This window comes from Ambystoma mexicanum, chromosome 6q (assembly GCF_040938575.1).
Source record: "Ambystoma mexicanum isolate Mex_15411 chromosome 6q, UKY_AmexF1_1, whole genome shotgun sequence".
Taxonomy (NCBI): Eukaryota; Metazoa; Chordata; class Amphibia; order Caudata; family Ambystomatidae; genus Ambystoma; species Ambystoma mexicanum.
The window spans coordinates 1,113,951,520-1,113,970,116 of record NC_090937.1 but is presented as its reverse complement, the minus strand read 5'-3'; the positions used below and the strand labels follow the sequence as shown (position 1 = coordinate 1,113,970,116).

At 44.5% G+C, this 18,597-nt stretch overlaps 1 protein-coding gene across 1 annotated transcript in view; it reads left to right on the top strand.

Annotated features, from left to right (window-relative positions):
* The first annotated feature begins 8,094 nt into the window (after positions 1-8,094).
* ZAR1 (zygote arrest 1) overlaps positions 8,095-18,597 on the top strand; it is a 146,127-nt gene continuing 135,624 nt past the window's right edge. Inside the window, exon 1 of the mRNA XM_069631697.1 lies at positions 8,095-8,886. Within this exon, the coding sequence (XP_069487798.1) occupies positions 8,185-8,886 (702 nt within the window). The 5' untranslated portion in view covers positions 8,095-8,184. The remainder of the gene's footprint in view (positions 8,887-18,597) is intronic.

The window sequence follows — 18,597 nt, the reverse complement described above, 5'->3', positions numbered from 1 at the left end:
TTTTACAGTGTAACACAGTTTTCTAACCAGTAAAAGTATCACTTCCTTTGCTGAGTTAGCCTGTCGTGTTAAGCTGTCACAGGTGGAAACACTTACTTCAATCACGGCACGAGCCCCCAACGTGTAATGGGTTTTATGGCATTGAACACTTCAGCCAGGAACTTCTTCCACTGACACTGAAGGTGGCACACAATAAAAACATTTTATTATTTTTATTTATTTGAACCCTGGGTTCTTTCTTGAAGAGGCACCCAACCCGTCTCACACCCACCTTAAAAAACACCCCGTTTCGCAATGGACCATGAACCAGGCGGTGTGTAACAATGACATATTTATTTATTTTTATAATTCAAATGAAAAATCAGAGCAAAACAAAATGTAGGGCAGCAGCCACCACGGTGTGGCAATACAGATGCAAAATCTTATAATAAAGTTAATTCAACTTTCCAACATCATCTACATAAACCTTAAACAGAAATGGAAATAAAATCAGTTGTTCTTTACAATCACAGATGGCACATATGTTATGTACTCCCCCTGCAACGCTTCACCCAAACACCTGCTAACTAAATTCTGTGTGGATGGAAAGCAGTGGCAAGGAGTCAGAAAGAAGAAGGTTTTTAAATTCGACCCACCACCCCAAGATAGGAGGTCAAGGAGGAAAATGAAAACCTTCAGAAGGAGCGAAATAGCATACTCTGATTTTACTTGTTACTTGTATGTCAGTTACTGTTGCGATCAGATAGCTAGGATTGAAATTCATGTGGCTGCACTAAAGAGACAAGGAAGCTGACAGGCTACTGAGCAGGGTACTAAGGCAACATGAACACACGTGAGAAAAATCGATTTTGGGATGAATACAATGCAACAAAAATCACAAGCTGCAGAATTGCAATTTCTTATTTCACATTGGCAAACAGCAAAGAAAATGGGCTTAGTAGTCAAATTCGGAAATCGGTTTTTGGGATGGGAAACAAAGACACAGAACAGATAGGTTCCTGAGAGGAAGGGATGACTCTTTATAGGATGATAGTATGGGTTTTATTATGGGAAATGCAAGTCGGACTTTAAAGAAAAGCAAAATACACTGGTAAATTCAGTTTTGTTAGCACAATGATGAGTTCTACTGAGACTATATTTTAAGGCTATAATTAGTAAAAACACACAACAAAATTGTGATTTTCAATGGGCAACAATAATTAACGTGAATTTTCAATGGGGAATTAATTGATTTACTTCAAATGATACTAGCAACTTACACAGGTAACTGGATGAAATAGAAAAGAAATATGCTAACAAATAAAAACTAACACAGATTCTTCTAGGGAAAAGCGAATAGAGGATACTGGCAATTTGGGACATGACTAGGGTTTTTATGAGATTTTTATAGGATTTCAACAGGATGCAAGGTAAAAGAGCGGGATATGCAGTTTTTGGGTACTGGGTGATGGGATACTTACAAGGCAGGCTTGGGTTTGGTCATTTGGACCGCCAGTAGGGTCTCTAGACGGCGGGCCTAAGATCTGGTCATGGGCAGCGCGGCCAAGAGATCTGGTTACTAGGTCTGCTGTGCTCTCCTGGTTGGGAACAGCTGGGCAAGGTCTGGTCACTGTGGACAGCGGGATGGTTCAGTTGGGTTAAGAGTCTGGTCACTGGATTCTCCGAAAAGGGATCAGCTGCCTTTTCTCCTTTCTCCCTGGATTATTGGGATGAATGTGGTTCTGAATAGGTGGTTCTGCCTGGATGGGATCAGCTCCCTCTGGGCCTCGTTCTGGAGTCTTGGAATCTTGAAGGGTGAATTTTGAATGTTGAAGCTCCCTGTGTCTCACTTTCTACCCCTTATATAGCCAGCGTGACATCAGAGAATTTTACAATCTGGGCAGATGTACTCTGGACTTACCCCTTGCATGGGATAGGCAAGGTAACGGGTGTTGCCTCCTCCCTCCGGGCTGATTGGTTCAAGGGAAGTGACCTCATTGTATGTGTGTGTAATTTTATGACTCCCTTTGTTTTACAGGCCTATTTTTCACCAAAATGAGTTATGGAAAAAACCTCATAGTTCGAGGAAGATCAGAAGAATAATTGAACGATGAGGAGTCGCAGCCTGACAGCAGTGGAGTATTACAGGCGTGAAGCAGCGAAGTTGAGTCTGCGAAAGTTGGATTGGTTCATCGAGTTGGTTGGACATTGTTGGAAAAGTTCATGGAATGCAGTTCAGAGCATTTAAAGAAGAGGAGGAGTCTAGGAACAGTAAGTGGGTCATAAGCTGGACTGGCCAGGACAGGACTACAGAGACAGTGGGATTTGTAGTTTATAAGAAAAGAAAAGGGATAAAGTAGTACCTTTTCAGTTTTTCAGCTGAGGAGTAAATAAATAGAAGTTGAAGCATAATGCTCACCCCATAGTCTTTAATAGAATCAAGACTCCCTGTGCAAATAGCAGGGGTAATCTTCATTAACACATCTCACGAGTACCTGAAAACATGAGACAGGTGCTTGCAAACACCCAGTGCTGTATGTATGCACTCATCTACAGAGTTGGAATAATCCAGGCTTAGCCAATTGTGTCTTTCTCGTTTTGTCTATAGACATAAACATTTTCATGATATGATGTAAATTGGGGTAAGCAAAGCACTGTGATAAAAATTACTATGTGATGTGTATAGAACAATGCAACACTGACACGTCCCTTGAAACAACAGTTCAACCATACAAGCATCCACTCATAGAACAACCACACATATACAAACCACATATCTCAACACTCAAGCGTCACCACAAAACATATACCAAACCACACATCCATACACTCTCCACCAATACACTCATTAGCTTCACATCCCTCTTCCTCATCCTAGTACTTAAGGTATCCAGTGATAAAGACGTATGGTAAATGGCCACCAGAGGGCGACATTTCCATACACTCCATAGAAAATCAAGCACGTTCCCCAAATATTCTACGACTGGAGCATATAATAGAAAATTATACCTGTGCTAGAATATGTGGGGGAAGGTTTTTAGGTGTGCAGGAAAGTAAGTAGCCTACTTGGCGACTTTTTCCAAGCTCCATTATCATATGGAATCGTAAAAGCTAGCAAGGGAGGCGCAGGGGGTTTCCCCAAGAAATTAATTAAAATAGCGGTTGAAAAATGTGCATTTTATAGCACACTCAATGAAATATTGGTTAAAAAGTCATCCCATTGACAATGAGTTCTTTAAAGTAACATGAAAAAATCCAGAGGATGCCAGGTCACCAACAGTACACCGAAACATTTTCCAGCAAATTACTATGATGTCTTTGCCCACAATAGATGCCAGCATTGTCACTGTAAAATGCACCATCATGCTGCTCGCTTCACAAAATAATATGGAGGTCTGTTTCAACAATATATGCCAGCTTTGATATTGTAAAAAACATGTTCATGCAGTATGTTGCCCAGCCCTGCCACATGCCATTTTCAGAACCCAGTATTTATCCCATCACTTTCAGGGCCCATAAATACCCCATGTCACACGCAGTTTTGACATTATATCCCATGCGAAACTCGGGGGCCGATTCTGACTCAGATAGTTTGCAGGGCCCAGTCCTTCGCCCATGTTGCTCTCTGGGCTTAGGTATATCCCTATGTTATGCGCCATGAACCCCTATCCTCACGCACATACAAACATGCACTTGGTACATACATACACACACCTCCTCCTCAAAAAAAAACATGACCTGAACCCCCTATCCACACTTTAGTCCCATGATATCACATGTGTCCAAGTCGACCAATAAAAAGCAACATACCTGAGAGTCCTGCTGGCCTCCTCTTACCTCAAATGAAGCAGCAGGCACTGGACTGGCAAGCATAGCACTTACCATAACCCCTTCTTGTTGAGAAACTGTGATTTAATTTGGTGACTTTGTAAAATATTCATCGAGTCTCAGTGTGGGTGAACATTTTAGAGATTCAGACAGGGAATCTGCACATTTCAATAGCACAGTTGGAATGACTGACCATCAGTTCAACAGTCTATAAATAAGGACAGGATAGTAGACCTTAACAACAAGGTTCCTTTGAGGGAGCTCTCCCTTTGGAACATGACATGCCTCCTCTCTGTTTCTCTTTTCCCTCTCTGCTTGCATCTTGGCCTTCCCAGTGTCAACCTCCATGCTCCTCATGTGTCTTCCATGCCCTCAACATTTCACTACATGTGACCACATTATTCCTCATGCTCTTATGTTCTCCTCTCTGCCCATCCTGTGTTCCCATGTATAGCCCACAAGTGGTTAATTTGTTCACAGGCTCGGACTGGCCTACTGGGCAATAGGGCAATGCCTGAATCAAAAACGCAAAATGCTAGTGTGGGCCAGTTTTTTGGCCAAAGTTGATAAGATACTTCACCATGCAGCTAGTAGTTTTGACCAGTGTTACTGAATGAATAGTCTTTAAAATGCACAATGTGCATCACATTTGATCCAATAAAACCTAATCCCTATGGCCATTCCCACCGAGTTTATCCCCTCCTCCCCGGCCAAAACACCTCCTCATCGGAACTCTTTGAGCTCGCTTTAATCAAGCCTTATCATCAAACTTTGCACTCGAAGTGCCTAACAGTGTGTTTTCAAAGCAGTCTTCTCAGAGTGAATTAATTCCTTCATTGGAGTTCTAAACCTGCGACTGGTGTAATAAAAATGTCTTAAATGTCTGCCTTCAGCAAATCGATTTCTAAGCGCTATGCATGCCCTTCACTGAATTATTTTTAAAACAAGCATTGGCAAAGGCAATATGTATTATGCATTGGCCAGGCACTGCTATTAGATGCCTATATACTCATACCATTTTGCTCCAGCTACCATTTATGGCCAGTTAATACCACTACGGCTGTCCCTGGCAAGTGCCTTTCCCATGCCTACAACAAAGCCCAAACTGTTGGCATTGCCAATGCTTTTTTTACTGGCATTAAGGCTAAGCTAACAGGAGTATGTTGTTATGTGTAGATACTAGCATATATTGGCTCAGCCAGAATGAACATATTTTGTTATAGTATCATTACTGGTACTTTGGGCAAAGCAAATATGAGTATGTTCTAATTTGGGAATATTGGTATATATATATATGTGCACCAGCATGGTCATGTATGGGTGCAATTAGTATGAAAGATTTTCTACATTTGCAGAATACTGGCATATATTGGGAGAATGCATTATAAAAATGGGTTGGAAAGTGCTTCTGTGCATTGTTGGTGACTTAGTATCAACTGGCTGTTTTCCCATGTCTTACCCTACAAAAGGATTTGGCTTATCCCGCAATTTGTCACAGAAAGTGTACTGTAAAATGCACCATTTTAAAACCAATATTTAAAACATTTTCTCATGGGGACAAACCCCTCCCCCAAACGCATTGTGATTCGTGTGCGCCTCCTTGCTACTCATTCAGCTGGAGAAAGAACAAACTCCTTTACCTCTGCGGGCTCCCCTTGGGATGGGCCCTACTACATTAGATCCAGGCCCCACTTGTTAGACAATCCTGACTATGCCTCTGGTTCCCGCAAAGAGGAGATTGCAGTAGTCAAGTCTCGCTCCTATGATTGCTCTGGCGATGGTGAGGCAGCTGGATGGCGGAAGGAATTGTCTGGCTGAATTGATGAGCTTGGCTGTATATGCAGCTGAGGAAGCAATAGCGTTTACTTGTCGGTTGAGGGAGAGGGAGGTATCCAAGTAGAATCCTAGGGGTTTACGGATGCTGAGATGGGGTTTGAAGGCTGAGAATTTGGTGTTGAGGCTTTTGAGTGTGGCCGGCGAACCTACCAGTAGGATTTCCGTCTTGGCATCATTGAGGCATAGGTAGTTAGTGTCCATCCAGGCTTGGATGGTAGAGTATATTTTGTTGTTGGTGAGGGAGTCTGTGTCGTAGATGCCTGACAGAGGATCATGATTTGAGTGTCATTGGCATAGTTTGTGTAAGCTATGCTGATGGTGTCCATGAGGTCGAAGAGGGGTTTGGTGAAGATATTGTAGAAGGAGGACGATACGCAGGATCCTTGTGGGTCTCCACATGGAATGGAGATGCACAGGGGCACTGGCAGTGTCTGAGAAGGCTCTCATGGATCTACCTTCCAAAAAGGAGACTACCCAAGTCATGGCCTCTTGGGAGAAGTTGGCAGCTGCCACGAGATAGTGGCAGAGGGTTTGTGGTTCACCAGGTCGAAGGTGGCAGAGAGATCCAAGAGTGGTAGAGGGCTGGCTTAATGTCATCTGAGAAGGTGTCAAGTTGGTTTTTCAAGTCTAGTAGGGCTGATTCGGTTCCACGACCCAGTTGGAAACCAGATTGGCGTGACCCAAGGATGTGATTGGATTCTAGGATGGCTTGGATTTGCTAGTAGGCTGCTCTGTCCAGGATCTTTAGTAGGAACGGGACTGTAGTGATGGGGCGGTAGTTGTTCGGTACTGCTGGATCAAGCAAGGGTTTTTTAGTAGGCGGAGGACACATAAATCTTTTAGGCTGGAGGAGAGTTGGCTTGCTGAAAAGGAGGCATTTATGAATCTAGTAATGAATGGGGCTATGGCTTCCGAGCAGTCTTTGATGATGTTAGGGGCGCAGATGTCCCCTTTACATCTGGAAGGTTTGAGCTTTCTTAGTATGTTGGTCGCGTCTCCTTCTGAGACTTCTCTAAATTGGAATGGGGCGAGGGTTGGTGTTTCGAGGGGGTAGACGAGGGCTGTTTCATTTTTATTTTCTGTTGCAGAGCTATGATTTTGGATCACATGGCCTTTTGTATGTTTATGCACCCAGTCTCGTCTTTGATGATGGGAGTATGGGGAGTGCACAGAGTTTCTAATTCCCTGAGGATTTGGAAGATTTCCCAGGAGCCTGAGCTGGCATTCGTTATTCTGGTGTTGTAGGCTGTTGCTTTGGCTGTAATGATAGCCTGTTTGTATTCTTTGGCAATCAGGTTGAAGGATGCTTTGAATTGGTCTGGTACTTACTGGTAATCTTTATTACTCCTAGACCCAGAACGTACAACCCACCTCTCTGCCCTAGTGCAGAATGAAAAAAGGGCCTGGTGTGTTAGGGGGTAGTGAGCTGACTTGTTTTGGATGCTGGTAGTGTTGTGCTCCCAGTAGAGAGGGGTGGGGCATGTATGCCATACTGACAAGATGGAATGGATTGCTGATGAGGAGGTTGAGACCACACACACGTAAGTACTGGGACGAGGAAGACTACGACTACGAGTAATGTAGATTATCAGCAAGTAACCGGCTCGTTTCTAAACAACACAACATGCTCAAAGCAAGCCAGGCGTATTGAATGTCAAGTACCGCATGTGATGCATCCAGCTAGAATCGGCTTTGCAGTATGAGTGCTGGGACTTGGAGTTTTATGTTCCCCATAACAAGTATTGGCTACAAAAGTCAGAACATGTAAAGCTAGGACTGGTTGAAAGCACAAGTACTCAAGGAAAGGGATCACATGGACTGTATCACTCCAGCCATCTAATATGGGCAACTTAGATGTGTACAAAAAGAAGCAGAAACGTTTGCGAAACATTCCTACTTCTGCAGGACTCTTGTCTGTTTTTACAGTGTTGCACTTTTTATATGAAATGGTTTTGCAAACCGTATGCCCTTATTCCGGCTACTGGGCCTCTGCACTGTGGTAAACGTACAGATTTGAAAGGTTTTCCCCATGCCAGGTCTGCGTAGATCGCAGTTCTGTTTTATGTGCAGCCTGGATTCTGGTCATTGTAGTCCTGTATTTCCAAGACGAAATCCAACACTGCAAATATTAGAGAATTCAAAGAGAAAAACACAGTTGGGTGGACAACGCCCAGAATTTTGACAACTCGATATCCGCGTTCACCGTATTCACGGATTGGCAAGCATTGGGTTGGGTACCAGCACCGTCTATTGTTGCAGCGCTCAAACGCTGGAGGAATTCAACAGCAAGCACTACATAAAAAAAGAACATTATTTTGATTCTTACGCTACAGTGAAATCCCGTATATCATAATTGACTGATGGTGGGAGTATAGTTACTTGGTTGCGTTGTGAGCCTTCGCCTCGTGCTTGCCGGTGGTCTCATTTCCCTAAGGGCGGCGGCCATGAAGGGCGTTATGGGCTAATTAAACAACCATTGGCGAGATTAACAAGCCGCCCTTATATAACTAAGGCCGACGAGGCCGCTCGCCGCCAGACGCTATGGCTACCTTAACGGACGAGGCGATGGACAGCTACATGTACTCAGCCTACACGCCTTACAACTACAGGTATCTGAACCCCAGGAGCAAAGCTGGGGGCTGGCGGCAGCGCAACTACCTGAGCAGCTATGCAGACAGCGGGGACTACTTCGACAACTACCAGCGGGCCCAACTCAAGGCCATCCTCTCTCAGGTGAACCCCAACCTGACCCCTCGCCTGCGCAAGGCCAACACGCGGGATGTGGGGGTGCAGGTGTACCCCCGACAGGACGCCTCTGTGCAGTGCTCGCTGGGGCCACGCACGCTCTCCCGCAGGAGACGGGGAGCCTTCCGGCGGAGCCCGCCCGAGCCCGAGGAAGCCCCGGCCTCCCCGCCGCTCAGGACAGTCCGCTTCCCGCGCACCATCGCCGTGTATTCCCCCATGGCCTCCCGCAGGTTAACCACGTTCCAGGAGGAGGACGAGGAAGCCAAAGGCGAAGAGGCGGGGCCGCCGGAAGCCGAGGCCGGCCCCGCGGAGCCGCAGGACCAGGCGAAGGGGACCCTCGCGGAGGAGGCCGGCGCGGGTCCGCGAGAGGCGCAGGAGGCGGCGAGCCCGGAGCAAGAGGAGCAAGACGGGCAGGAGCCCAAGTCCACCCCGGCTGCCGAGCCCGAACAACCGGCGGCGGCGGCGGCCTCCCCCGACAAGGGCAGACTTCGCTTCCAGGTAATGACCAATCCCGAGGCGCCGGCTGCACAAGCTGCTGTCCTAGACGCGCTATTCCACCATATATATATATACATATTTACACACACTTCAGCTCCATGCCGCGTCTGGCATACAGATTCCACAGGACAGGTCGACCCCAGGATGGCCTTGGGATAGGGGTAGTGGCATGTGGGTTGGTGGGGGGTCTAAGCGATACAAATGTAGGTTTCTGTAAAATAGAACCTAGATAATGTAAGCACCCCTAACAATTCGATTCATCTATTCAAAGTTCCCTTTGAAACGGCCAGGCCATTAATGTACGTGTCGGAGTACTAGCTTAAAGGGCCTAATTTGAGTTTACCATTCAATTGTGCCCTTTTCCTGTCTGTCCAACATAGGATCAAGGATGGCAGGAGCTCCGGGATTAACTATGGTTGCAAGGCCTAACCATCCATTTTCATGCGCTTCCGTGCGCCCCCCCTTAGCCCATAACAACCCTACAATCTACAGCCGGTTGAAGCTGGAATTTTTTTAATGGAACGTGTTCAAATGTTTTCCCACACAGTTGCAACAGCACTGGAACGAAGCCAGCAAGGATTTGGCAGGTGATTCCCCGTTTTTTTTTAAATGATGGGTTGAAATACTGAATCTCAACAAAAAAAGGGTGAGCTTCTGGCATTCCGTTCTTAATGGCAACTTTTTGTATCTTGTTGCCGCTGGCTTTCCCCCAAAGAGGCATCTCATATCTATGCGCCTGTATTGCCCAACTTTCAAGCGGGTCTGACCAAACCAGATCATGAAGTCTGCCCCCCTTCATGCTTTTTGTGTGCAAACGCAATGTTCCTGTAAAACACATTTTCGTGCTGCTAGTGTCCAAAAAAGGGCCTGCCTCAATATGCGCATGTGCTGCCCATCTTTCATGTTGCTAGTGTCCGATTGAAATCCTGCTGTCTGTCTCAATCTATGCCACTGTTGCCACAGTGTTACTCTGTGGCCGCAAATCGCCCTTGAGCACAAATACATAATGTGCGCAAGCGCCTATAAAACTGAGTGGCTAGTGAGATTTTAAATCTGAGAAAGCCGGTGCAATAACCGTCCTAAGAGACGGTCTCAGGGTCCGCTAACAGAAGCGCATGTTGGCAGCACAATTTGGTCACCCCATTGCAAGGGAGATTTTTTTTTAATGTTGTGAATGTAATCCCTCAATTGTTTCCCCAGTTATTAGTCAAATTATTTGTCCAGCATCACACACTTCGGTTAAGTGAACACAGGATTATGAGCTACTCTGCAATTTAGGTTCTGGAACATATACTTTCTGAGCTATACCTTGTATAAATATTATTTCAGTTTTTAATGACTACAATGCTAATTTGCTGTGGTTATTTGCAAAATCCAATAAGCAGAGCAACCGGACAATATGTAAATCCTTCGTGCAATATGAGTCAATAGCATTTAGGGTTCGATTTCTTGGAGCTATTTAGCTCCTACTTCCACACTAGGAGAGCCTGGCTAGCTTCCAGGAGCTAATTTGACTTCCCACGCCCAGTGGTGCCCAACATGCATGTCTGACTTGAAACCGTGTGTTAATACAGAATAAAGTCGCATCAAGGACACGCTCAAACATAATTGATCATACATAATAGCCAAACAGTGTGCATCTCATGTGGCAGTTCTGACTTGCAGAGCACTGTGTACTCGCTCCTGGTTCCCCTGCAGCAGCTCCTGCTTATAGGTTTCGATGCCCGACACCCAGGAGTGATGCCTTATAGGAGCTGGTTTGTGTTCCTGCGCACCTCATATTCATTTCGAACCCTGGAATATCATTGTGGCTTTATCTACATCCTGACACAAAGTCCCAGACTGCAAAGTAATATAAGCGTAAAGCTTTCATGCTTTACACCATTGTACTTTTAGCACTCGAAAGACTACACAAACCGATTGTGTAGTAAGGTCACCTGGGTATAGTGTCACAACCTTGCAAACTTCCAGCTCGCTGCCATGTATCATTTAAAGAAATGTACTAGCTACCTTCCAGTAATATTTGCATGTCAAGCTAGTATACACCATGAGTATAAAATCTTGTAAACGAGATTTAGGTTACTCAATTTAATTGTCCTGGTAGCAGAAACCAATATGGTGGGTAACTGGAGTGGTGTGTGGTTCTTGGAAATGTCCCATCACTCTGTGACTTGACTAAAAGGTGGTACAACCGGTGCGTCAGCATTTTGGCACCACACTCCCATTCAGGTGTGCCCTTTTTGGCTATGCGCCACGAGGTGTGCGGTGAGCTATCCACGCCAGAATAGCTCTTGAAACCGAAATCTTTCAGTGCAGAGACTTAGCCACGCTGGGATGTTAAAGTTTCGTAAATATATTGTCTTAAGCAGTAACAAATGCAGTGTTTCGCATGACAGTATATGTAAGCCAAACACTAAGCGCTTTGTACGTGTAACTTTGGTCTTCATGGCTCTCTTCTGTTAAATAGACTGCATATTGAAGTGTTAGATGGAACATTGTTATGGGTATCTGCTAAAAGCATGGTGTGGATTTTTTCTGGGATACCTTGCAACTGTCATGTTGGACTTGTAATGTTTGGCTGAGGAGCATTTAGGGGTGACATTAAAGTTACCTGATGAAGGGGAAGAAGTGAGGGGGTGATTGCAGACTAACTCATTAGTTAAAATGATTTAAAGCTTCAGCAACAAAGTAACACTTTAAATGCGCTTGGAAGATTTTTGGGCGAACCTTTTTGCAACCGTCGAGAACTTTTCAGGGTGTTTAGTAACTTCTAATTTCTTAAATCTACTTGCATAATAGCACTTTTTTTTTCTTTACAACTGCAAACGGCTTGGTAAATGTTGCTTAAAACAGTTTGGCCTTGCTACTTTGTGTCCAAAAATACATTTTAGCTGGATTTGTTTTTATTCGGACATACTGTGGCCAGTTGGCACAGCCACCTCACCCGAGCACCGACTTGCAGTAGAAAGCTTTTTCTGGTCACCTGGAAAGTGTCAGTTGCTATAGTCGCAGCTCGATGACCATATGCAGCCATGAATTCATGCATCAATTTTCCAGCGCGACTAGTTCCAAAATCCACAGCAAATGCTTGATCCGCCCCAAAGTGTAAGCATTGGCAGATGGGCCATAGTGAAGTGTGGGCAGTGTACTACTGACCCAAAGTAGAACTGGCTGCAGGACACAGCACCTTCACAGCCTGGTTACGTGAGTAGTAAGGCCTTCAGTCATTAGGTAAATGACGGTTGTAGTATCGTTGGGAGGAGCTGATCGATCCTGCCGGTATGTAACAATCTGTAGTAGTAAGCTGTGAGCTACATCGAAAATCATCACCCAGGCCCAAATGTTAAGGCTAACGATGAAAACCAAAACTCGTTCAGTCTTGACTGTTTAGGCCAGAAGCTGGGCCACTCGCAAGACTTTTTTTTTAGAAAACTACATATAAAATAGCACTGTTATGAGGTAAAATTGTGACATTGTGCTAACTGAGGTTTTTCTTTTAATTTGCATACCCAGGATGCACTGCGGCTTTCTGAGGTGAATATCAAGTGATGGCCACTAGGTGGCACTGTGGCATGTGCAGCTTAACTGAAAGGGGCTATTCCAAAATATAGGACCTCAAAATGTGTGGGTGACTTGTCACCCAAATATGATGGGTATTCAATGTAGTTGCTGATCAGCCCCAAGAAATCAAGCCAGTTCAGTGTTGCCTTTTGGTTTTAAATCCAAGACTTTGAAATGATTGTGTAGCGGTTTTATAATACGGCACACTCCAGCCAGGGACTCCTTCCACTGACCATGAATGTGGAGCTCAATAAAATGCTTTTTATCTTTAATCAACCACATGTTCATTATTTGAGTAGGCCCCTAACCCATCACGCACCCACCTTAATGAACACCCCGTGTCGCAATGGACCAGGAACCAGGCCGGTGTGTAACAATATTTATTTTGTCAAATGAAAAATCAAGCAAAATCAAACAATTGGGCAGCAACCACCAATGTGGCGGCAATACAAATTCGAAAATCTCCAACAGTTAATGCAAACTCCTACACAATATAGAGAAACCTTTAATAGCAAGCAAATCGTTTTTCAAAGCAACAGATGGCATGCAGGTTGAGCACTCCCCCTTGAACGCCCAAACATCTGCCAACTAACTTCTTTGTGGCTGGAAGGCGGTGGCAAGGGGTCGGTATGAAGAGGGAAAAATCAGATTTGGGATTCAGCCCACCACCCCAAGATGGGAGGCCAGAAAAGAAAATATATGGAATGGGGTTTTGCTTTGGGTGCAGCTGATTAAGCCAGCGACCTTAGTATGAATCCTGTTGGTCTGGTGTCACGTTGGTGTGTGGGTTTAGGGAAGGACCAATCCCCTCCTTCCCTTGGTTTAATTAATGAAAGATTGGTACACACTTGGGCTGTGCCACCCTCTTGAATGAATGAAACTTGGTCACACTTGATTCGGTATTGCCGAAGCAATTTTAAATTTTTTACTTATACGTTGACTCCATTGCCCGTTTTTTGTTAACACGTGTTTCAGCCTCTCAAGGGCCTTTTTCAAAACAGTAACTATTAAGGGCAAAAATCCTTTTTAGTAATTACGAGATTCATGGTCATGTAATCACGGGTTAATCCCTGTTATTTTACCTCTCTCCAGCAGACTGGAGCCGACACGTGGGGCTGTGTAACTAAGAGAACACAGGGATGCAAAAGAAAACACACGCGGCAGAATGGAAATTCATTTCTACACAGGATTCTGGGTGACAGGCAGCCACAGAAAGGGCTTGGCTGCCAAAATTGAAAGTCTGTTTTCCTGTCAAGGAACAGGGGCACATAACAGACCTGGTTCTGATGGTTACTCTTAATGGGACTATAGTTTGGGTTTGGTAGGAAAGCACACACAATACACGGACAAACTCGGTTTTTCTACAGACTACTTTAAGACACTGACCGCAAGGGGGTTAATTTCGAATTTTAACCAGCTCGCACTGTGAATTTCCTTATAGGGGAATTAATTCCTTTACTTTAAAATGGTACTAAGGACTTACACAGATCTGAAAAGAATGATAAAAGGAATACACTTACATATATACAGGCTAATACAGATTCTGCTATGGAAAGGTGAATGGATTATACTGGCAATTTGGGATTTGAATGGGATTTCAATGGGGTGCAAGGGTCAAGAGTGGGATATGCAGTTTGGGGAACTGGGGTAATGTGCTACTTACAATGTAAGCTTGAGTTTTGGGATTCAGGGAGGTTTCTGGACAGTTGGGCCAAGTGATCTGGTCACTGGGACTGCTGAGCCAAGGGATCTGGTCACTGGGCTTTCCTGGACAGGATGCTGGACAGCTAGGCAAGGTCTGGTCACTGGGCTCTCTGGGATGTGGATCAGCTACCTCCTCTCCCTGGATTCTTGGGTGTTCCTGGATCTGGATGGATCTGCCTGGATGGATAGATATGGCTTCCTGGATCATGAATGGATTTAGTTCTTCAGTGAGTGTTAGTCTTGAGAGTCCCCTGTGTTTCTCTTGTCTCCCCTTATATAGCCAAAATGACATCGAATTTACAACCTGGGGGGAAGCAGCCTGAAATGATCCCTCTCCTGGGATAGGGCAGCCAACCAGTGTTATCCCCTCCCCCTGGGCCGATTGGTTCAGGGGAAATGACATCATGTGTGTTTGCATTATGACCTTTGTCTCTCCAGCCTACTTTTTATCAAAAATGAGTTTCAAAACTTCAAACTTCAAACTTATACTAGCCACTGCCATGAGAAGATATGCGGATTCACTCGGTCACAGGGAATTGGACAATCCGATCGCCGTCTCTGTGCGAGGTCGCATCGCCCTTTGGCACATTTACACCATTTTTATGAAATGCACAATATTTAAAATTCTGCCAATGGCTACACATATTCCCAATAACAATTTGCATCTTCTCATCGAGTTTCATATTTGTCCCATGAGTCACCTGAAATGCGTCTTTCATGGCCATTTCAGTTCAAGTGCTAGAAACATGTACTTGGTCTCTTTACCTTTGCCTAAAAATCACATGGAAAATTGGCATAGTACAAAATTATTACTTATTCAGGGTGCTGGGAAAAATGTCTTTAAACACAAGAGTCCTTTAATGTCAATGGGGTGGAGTTGACAAATGTGTGGCCGGTGCTGCAGTACCCCACAGCAAACTCTCTGCCAGGCTCGGCTTACAACAAATGACTTTTATGATGCCCTTTGAAGTTTGACAGTTCCTCTTCCAGAGTGGGTGCTGAAGGAAATCGGACCTTTTGGTCATGCACCAGCCCCATTGTTCCTTTTTCCAGGGCTGCCTGCTAGTCTAGCAGTGCAGTGAATCCTCAGACCTTCAGCCTGTTCATGTCAATGTGGGCTGGTTCACTTATGGATGTGACTTTTCTCGTGGGAGGCGGGGCTGGTCAGTGAATTCAGTGCCTGGTCCAAAAACCCAGTTTGACTTTGTCTTTTCTAAGTAACTAAGTCTTGTGGGGACAAATATAATGTACATTATATAGCAAACCCCCCCCCCCCACATATTCAATCACATTTCTGTGCGAACAAAAGCTATCATTTGACATTTAACTTTTAAACAGCATTTTCCTTAATTTCAAAAGAGCAGATTCACACGCGTGTTCATTTCCTTTCATTTCAAGTTTACAAATGCGGTTTCTGCAGCCCACAGAATGGTTTCAACTAATCTTCTGGGGGTTTTGCATCTACAGTTGGTTTATGAACTCAAAAGGATGCTGCACAGTATTTCTTTGCTATTTACATGGAAAAAGAAACGCCATGTTTCTTTCAATTACTGCAATTTTGAGCACTATGGTTCACAGAAAAAGGAAACAGAAATCCGTGTTGAGTGAAAAGCAGAACTTTCCCCTTGTGATTTCTTAGTAGACCATGCGGTTCTTGGGAGGTATTCCCTTACTTTTTGGCAATCGGAGGAAATAAGGCACGCATTGATATTTTTTCTATGGAGCGCACAATTTGGTGTTTTAGATGAAAGAAAGAAAATGCAGGGCCGTCTTGAATACTGTGTGCTGCTTTAATATTCAGAGGACAGAACAGCAAATGTGGTGCCGTTCTGAATGAAGGTAATTTTCTTATGTTTACTTGAAAGTAAAACAAATGCAGAGCCATTCTTTGGATGGCAGTGTTCAATGCTTGCCACACATGTGCCAGGGGGCCAAGCACAGCTGTTTTTGTGGCACTTTTTCAATGCAAGTTTTTGGTTTCAAGGGGATAGCTGCTGAGGGCTTTAAATGTACCCCACAGATTGAAAGTAGTTGAGTATTGGATTCCCCACTGGGGCAAATTGGTGGTGGCACGTTATGGTAAACCAAGATTTTTATTTCTGTGACCAAGATATATATAGAAACATGCCTCTAAACAAGTACAGTAAACACATTAGAAAGTAAGCCTGGTTAGTGATCAATCGGGTAGACCAGGGAAAACAGTTTTGCAAGGGCTTCCTTAGTTACCATTGCTAAGTTTTTTGGCAGGTAATGGTGCAAATCTGAATGGTAATTTCCTGCCTTTGCAAGATCCCATAATTATCCAGAAAGTCATCTGTTGTAGTTTTGCCAAAGGTATCACTTGTAGAGGTGTACAACTGTCTAACTGCATACCAGCAAAGCATGTAGTGCATGGTGGAAATGACAAATATCATTTATATAGAAAATACATCACCTAATAGACAGAACAAATCTATTTGAGCACCCGGGGCGGGCGGCCCAGCCAATCCAGGCTGAACTGTAATCCCGGCCCACGTTCCTCTTTGCTCAGGCCTATAACTTGGGTGCCGGGCAGGTACTCCCTGTTCCAGCCCTCGGAACAGGGGGAGGTTAATGCTACATTACTACAAAATAAGGAGGCAAACATTTACTTTTTCTTCAATTTCAAACTGAAGGTGTAAGTGGGAATAAACTGCAGATCCCAAAACCAGAAATTACTTTGTGGTGTAGGGTAGTTGATGAGTTATCTGGCAAAGGAGGTGAACATCTGAATGTGGCAGGCCGCCGGTCATTTGGTACTGGCATGTGGTTCAGGCAGCACTTAGTATGATATTGCTGTGTTGCCATTGTTTTAATTTCCCCTGTTCCCTTCCCATTTAGCCTTGTGGCACTTTGAAACTCTTTTCTGTTGTATAAAGTACCATACGAATGCTCAATAAAATAAATCCGTGTTAATAGCCAGGTTTGGTTTTATGTGAAAACGTAGCTAGTTTTCATTGAATACAATCAATGCAACATATGAAAATGTTGCCAGTAATAAGGGCGCCCAAAAATATTTACTGACTGTAACCCTAACAAAGATCTAACTTTTAATTCAACCTCCATAATCACCAAAACTGTTCTAAAGCTTCCCCGAACTCAAATTACTACCCTGAATGCTTAGACAACACCCATCCTTTAGTGCTCAAGCATTTTTTTCTGTATGCTACTCAATACAAAATCAATGGAAAATGAACAGTGAACCTAACTCCACCCCGAGCTGGGTGTGGTGCATCACCTAGGGCTCTGGCCTAACCCATCCCCTTCTAGGGCCAGTTCCTACCCAAAGCAGTGGCCGGCCACGAGCCCCAAGTGCTCGCCCACCTCTATTGAAAAAAAAAAAAACTCTTTCCCTGCCTTTTTTTCAGTTGCCTGACCCAAACATATACTGCCTGGGAGAGCATGTCATTCACCACTCTCCTGGCTTCTTGCATCCAACAGCTGTTAACTTACCATGTCTGTACTGTGCTGCTGTGATGCCGCTGACCAGTCTGTCCTTTTTTTCTTGGGTTATTCCTGTTGAACCTTAGTGACCTAAAGCAACTTTGTTTTGAATATCCAGATAGACATGGATACAAACACATGTTTAAATGGGCGCTTCGTGTCGCCCACTTTAACTAGCACAGATTTGCACGGTATCTGGTGTTTTGCGAGCTCTGAGTTGGAAATGTTCCATCATGCATATGAAAGGCTCTGACTGTCACTGATAAGAGATGTTTGCAACCTGAGCACCTTAACGACCTGCAGAGCCATGGACGCTGTGTCTCGGCCTAGCTGAGAAATGGCTTGAAGGTCCGACCTGAGCCAATTCTACATTTGGCTCAGGAGAAAGAAAAATCAAGTACGCATTTCTTGAGCCTTTCAAGTAAAGGTATGCTCTGTAAAAATTAGCACTAGTGGTACGGCACCAATGTTAAAACTTCCATCTCTGAACTTTGGTGAATTGCTGCCCCCTCTCCCACTTTTTGTAGGCTCTAATGCTTCATTAACACTCCATGAAACTGCGGAGGCACAAAATACATGTCCTACAAACGTACCTACAGTTAAGGTCACATCACTTTATTTATGAACTCCATACTACAAAATAACTGAGTGTCCTAGTTCCATACCATAGCTGGTAAAATAGCTCAGTGGGTTGAAGGCTTGCTGCTGCATCTGTGATATGCAGTTTTCAGGTTCTCATCCCGGCAAGAATAACTGTACCTTTCATCCTTCTTAGGTAGATACATGTGTACCAACTTATGTACACATTTATTGACATGCAAATATGCTGCATGTACAGCTCTTTGGAGAAATTGTTTCATGCAGCCATTTCCTGGGCTCAGCCCGTGGTGGGCTCCTAGAGCCAGGCCTGACCCCCAGTCTCAGTGCTACCCATGAAATCTCTGGCTCTCCAACCCCTTCACCAGCCCGCAACAAAGGACCTGG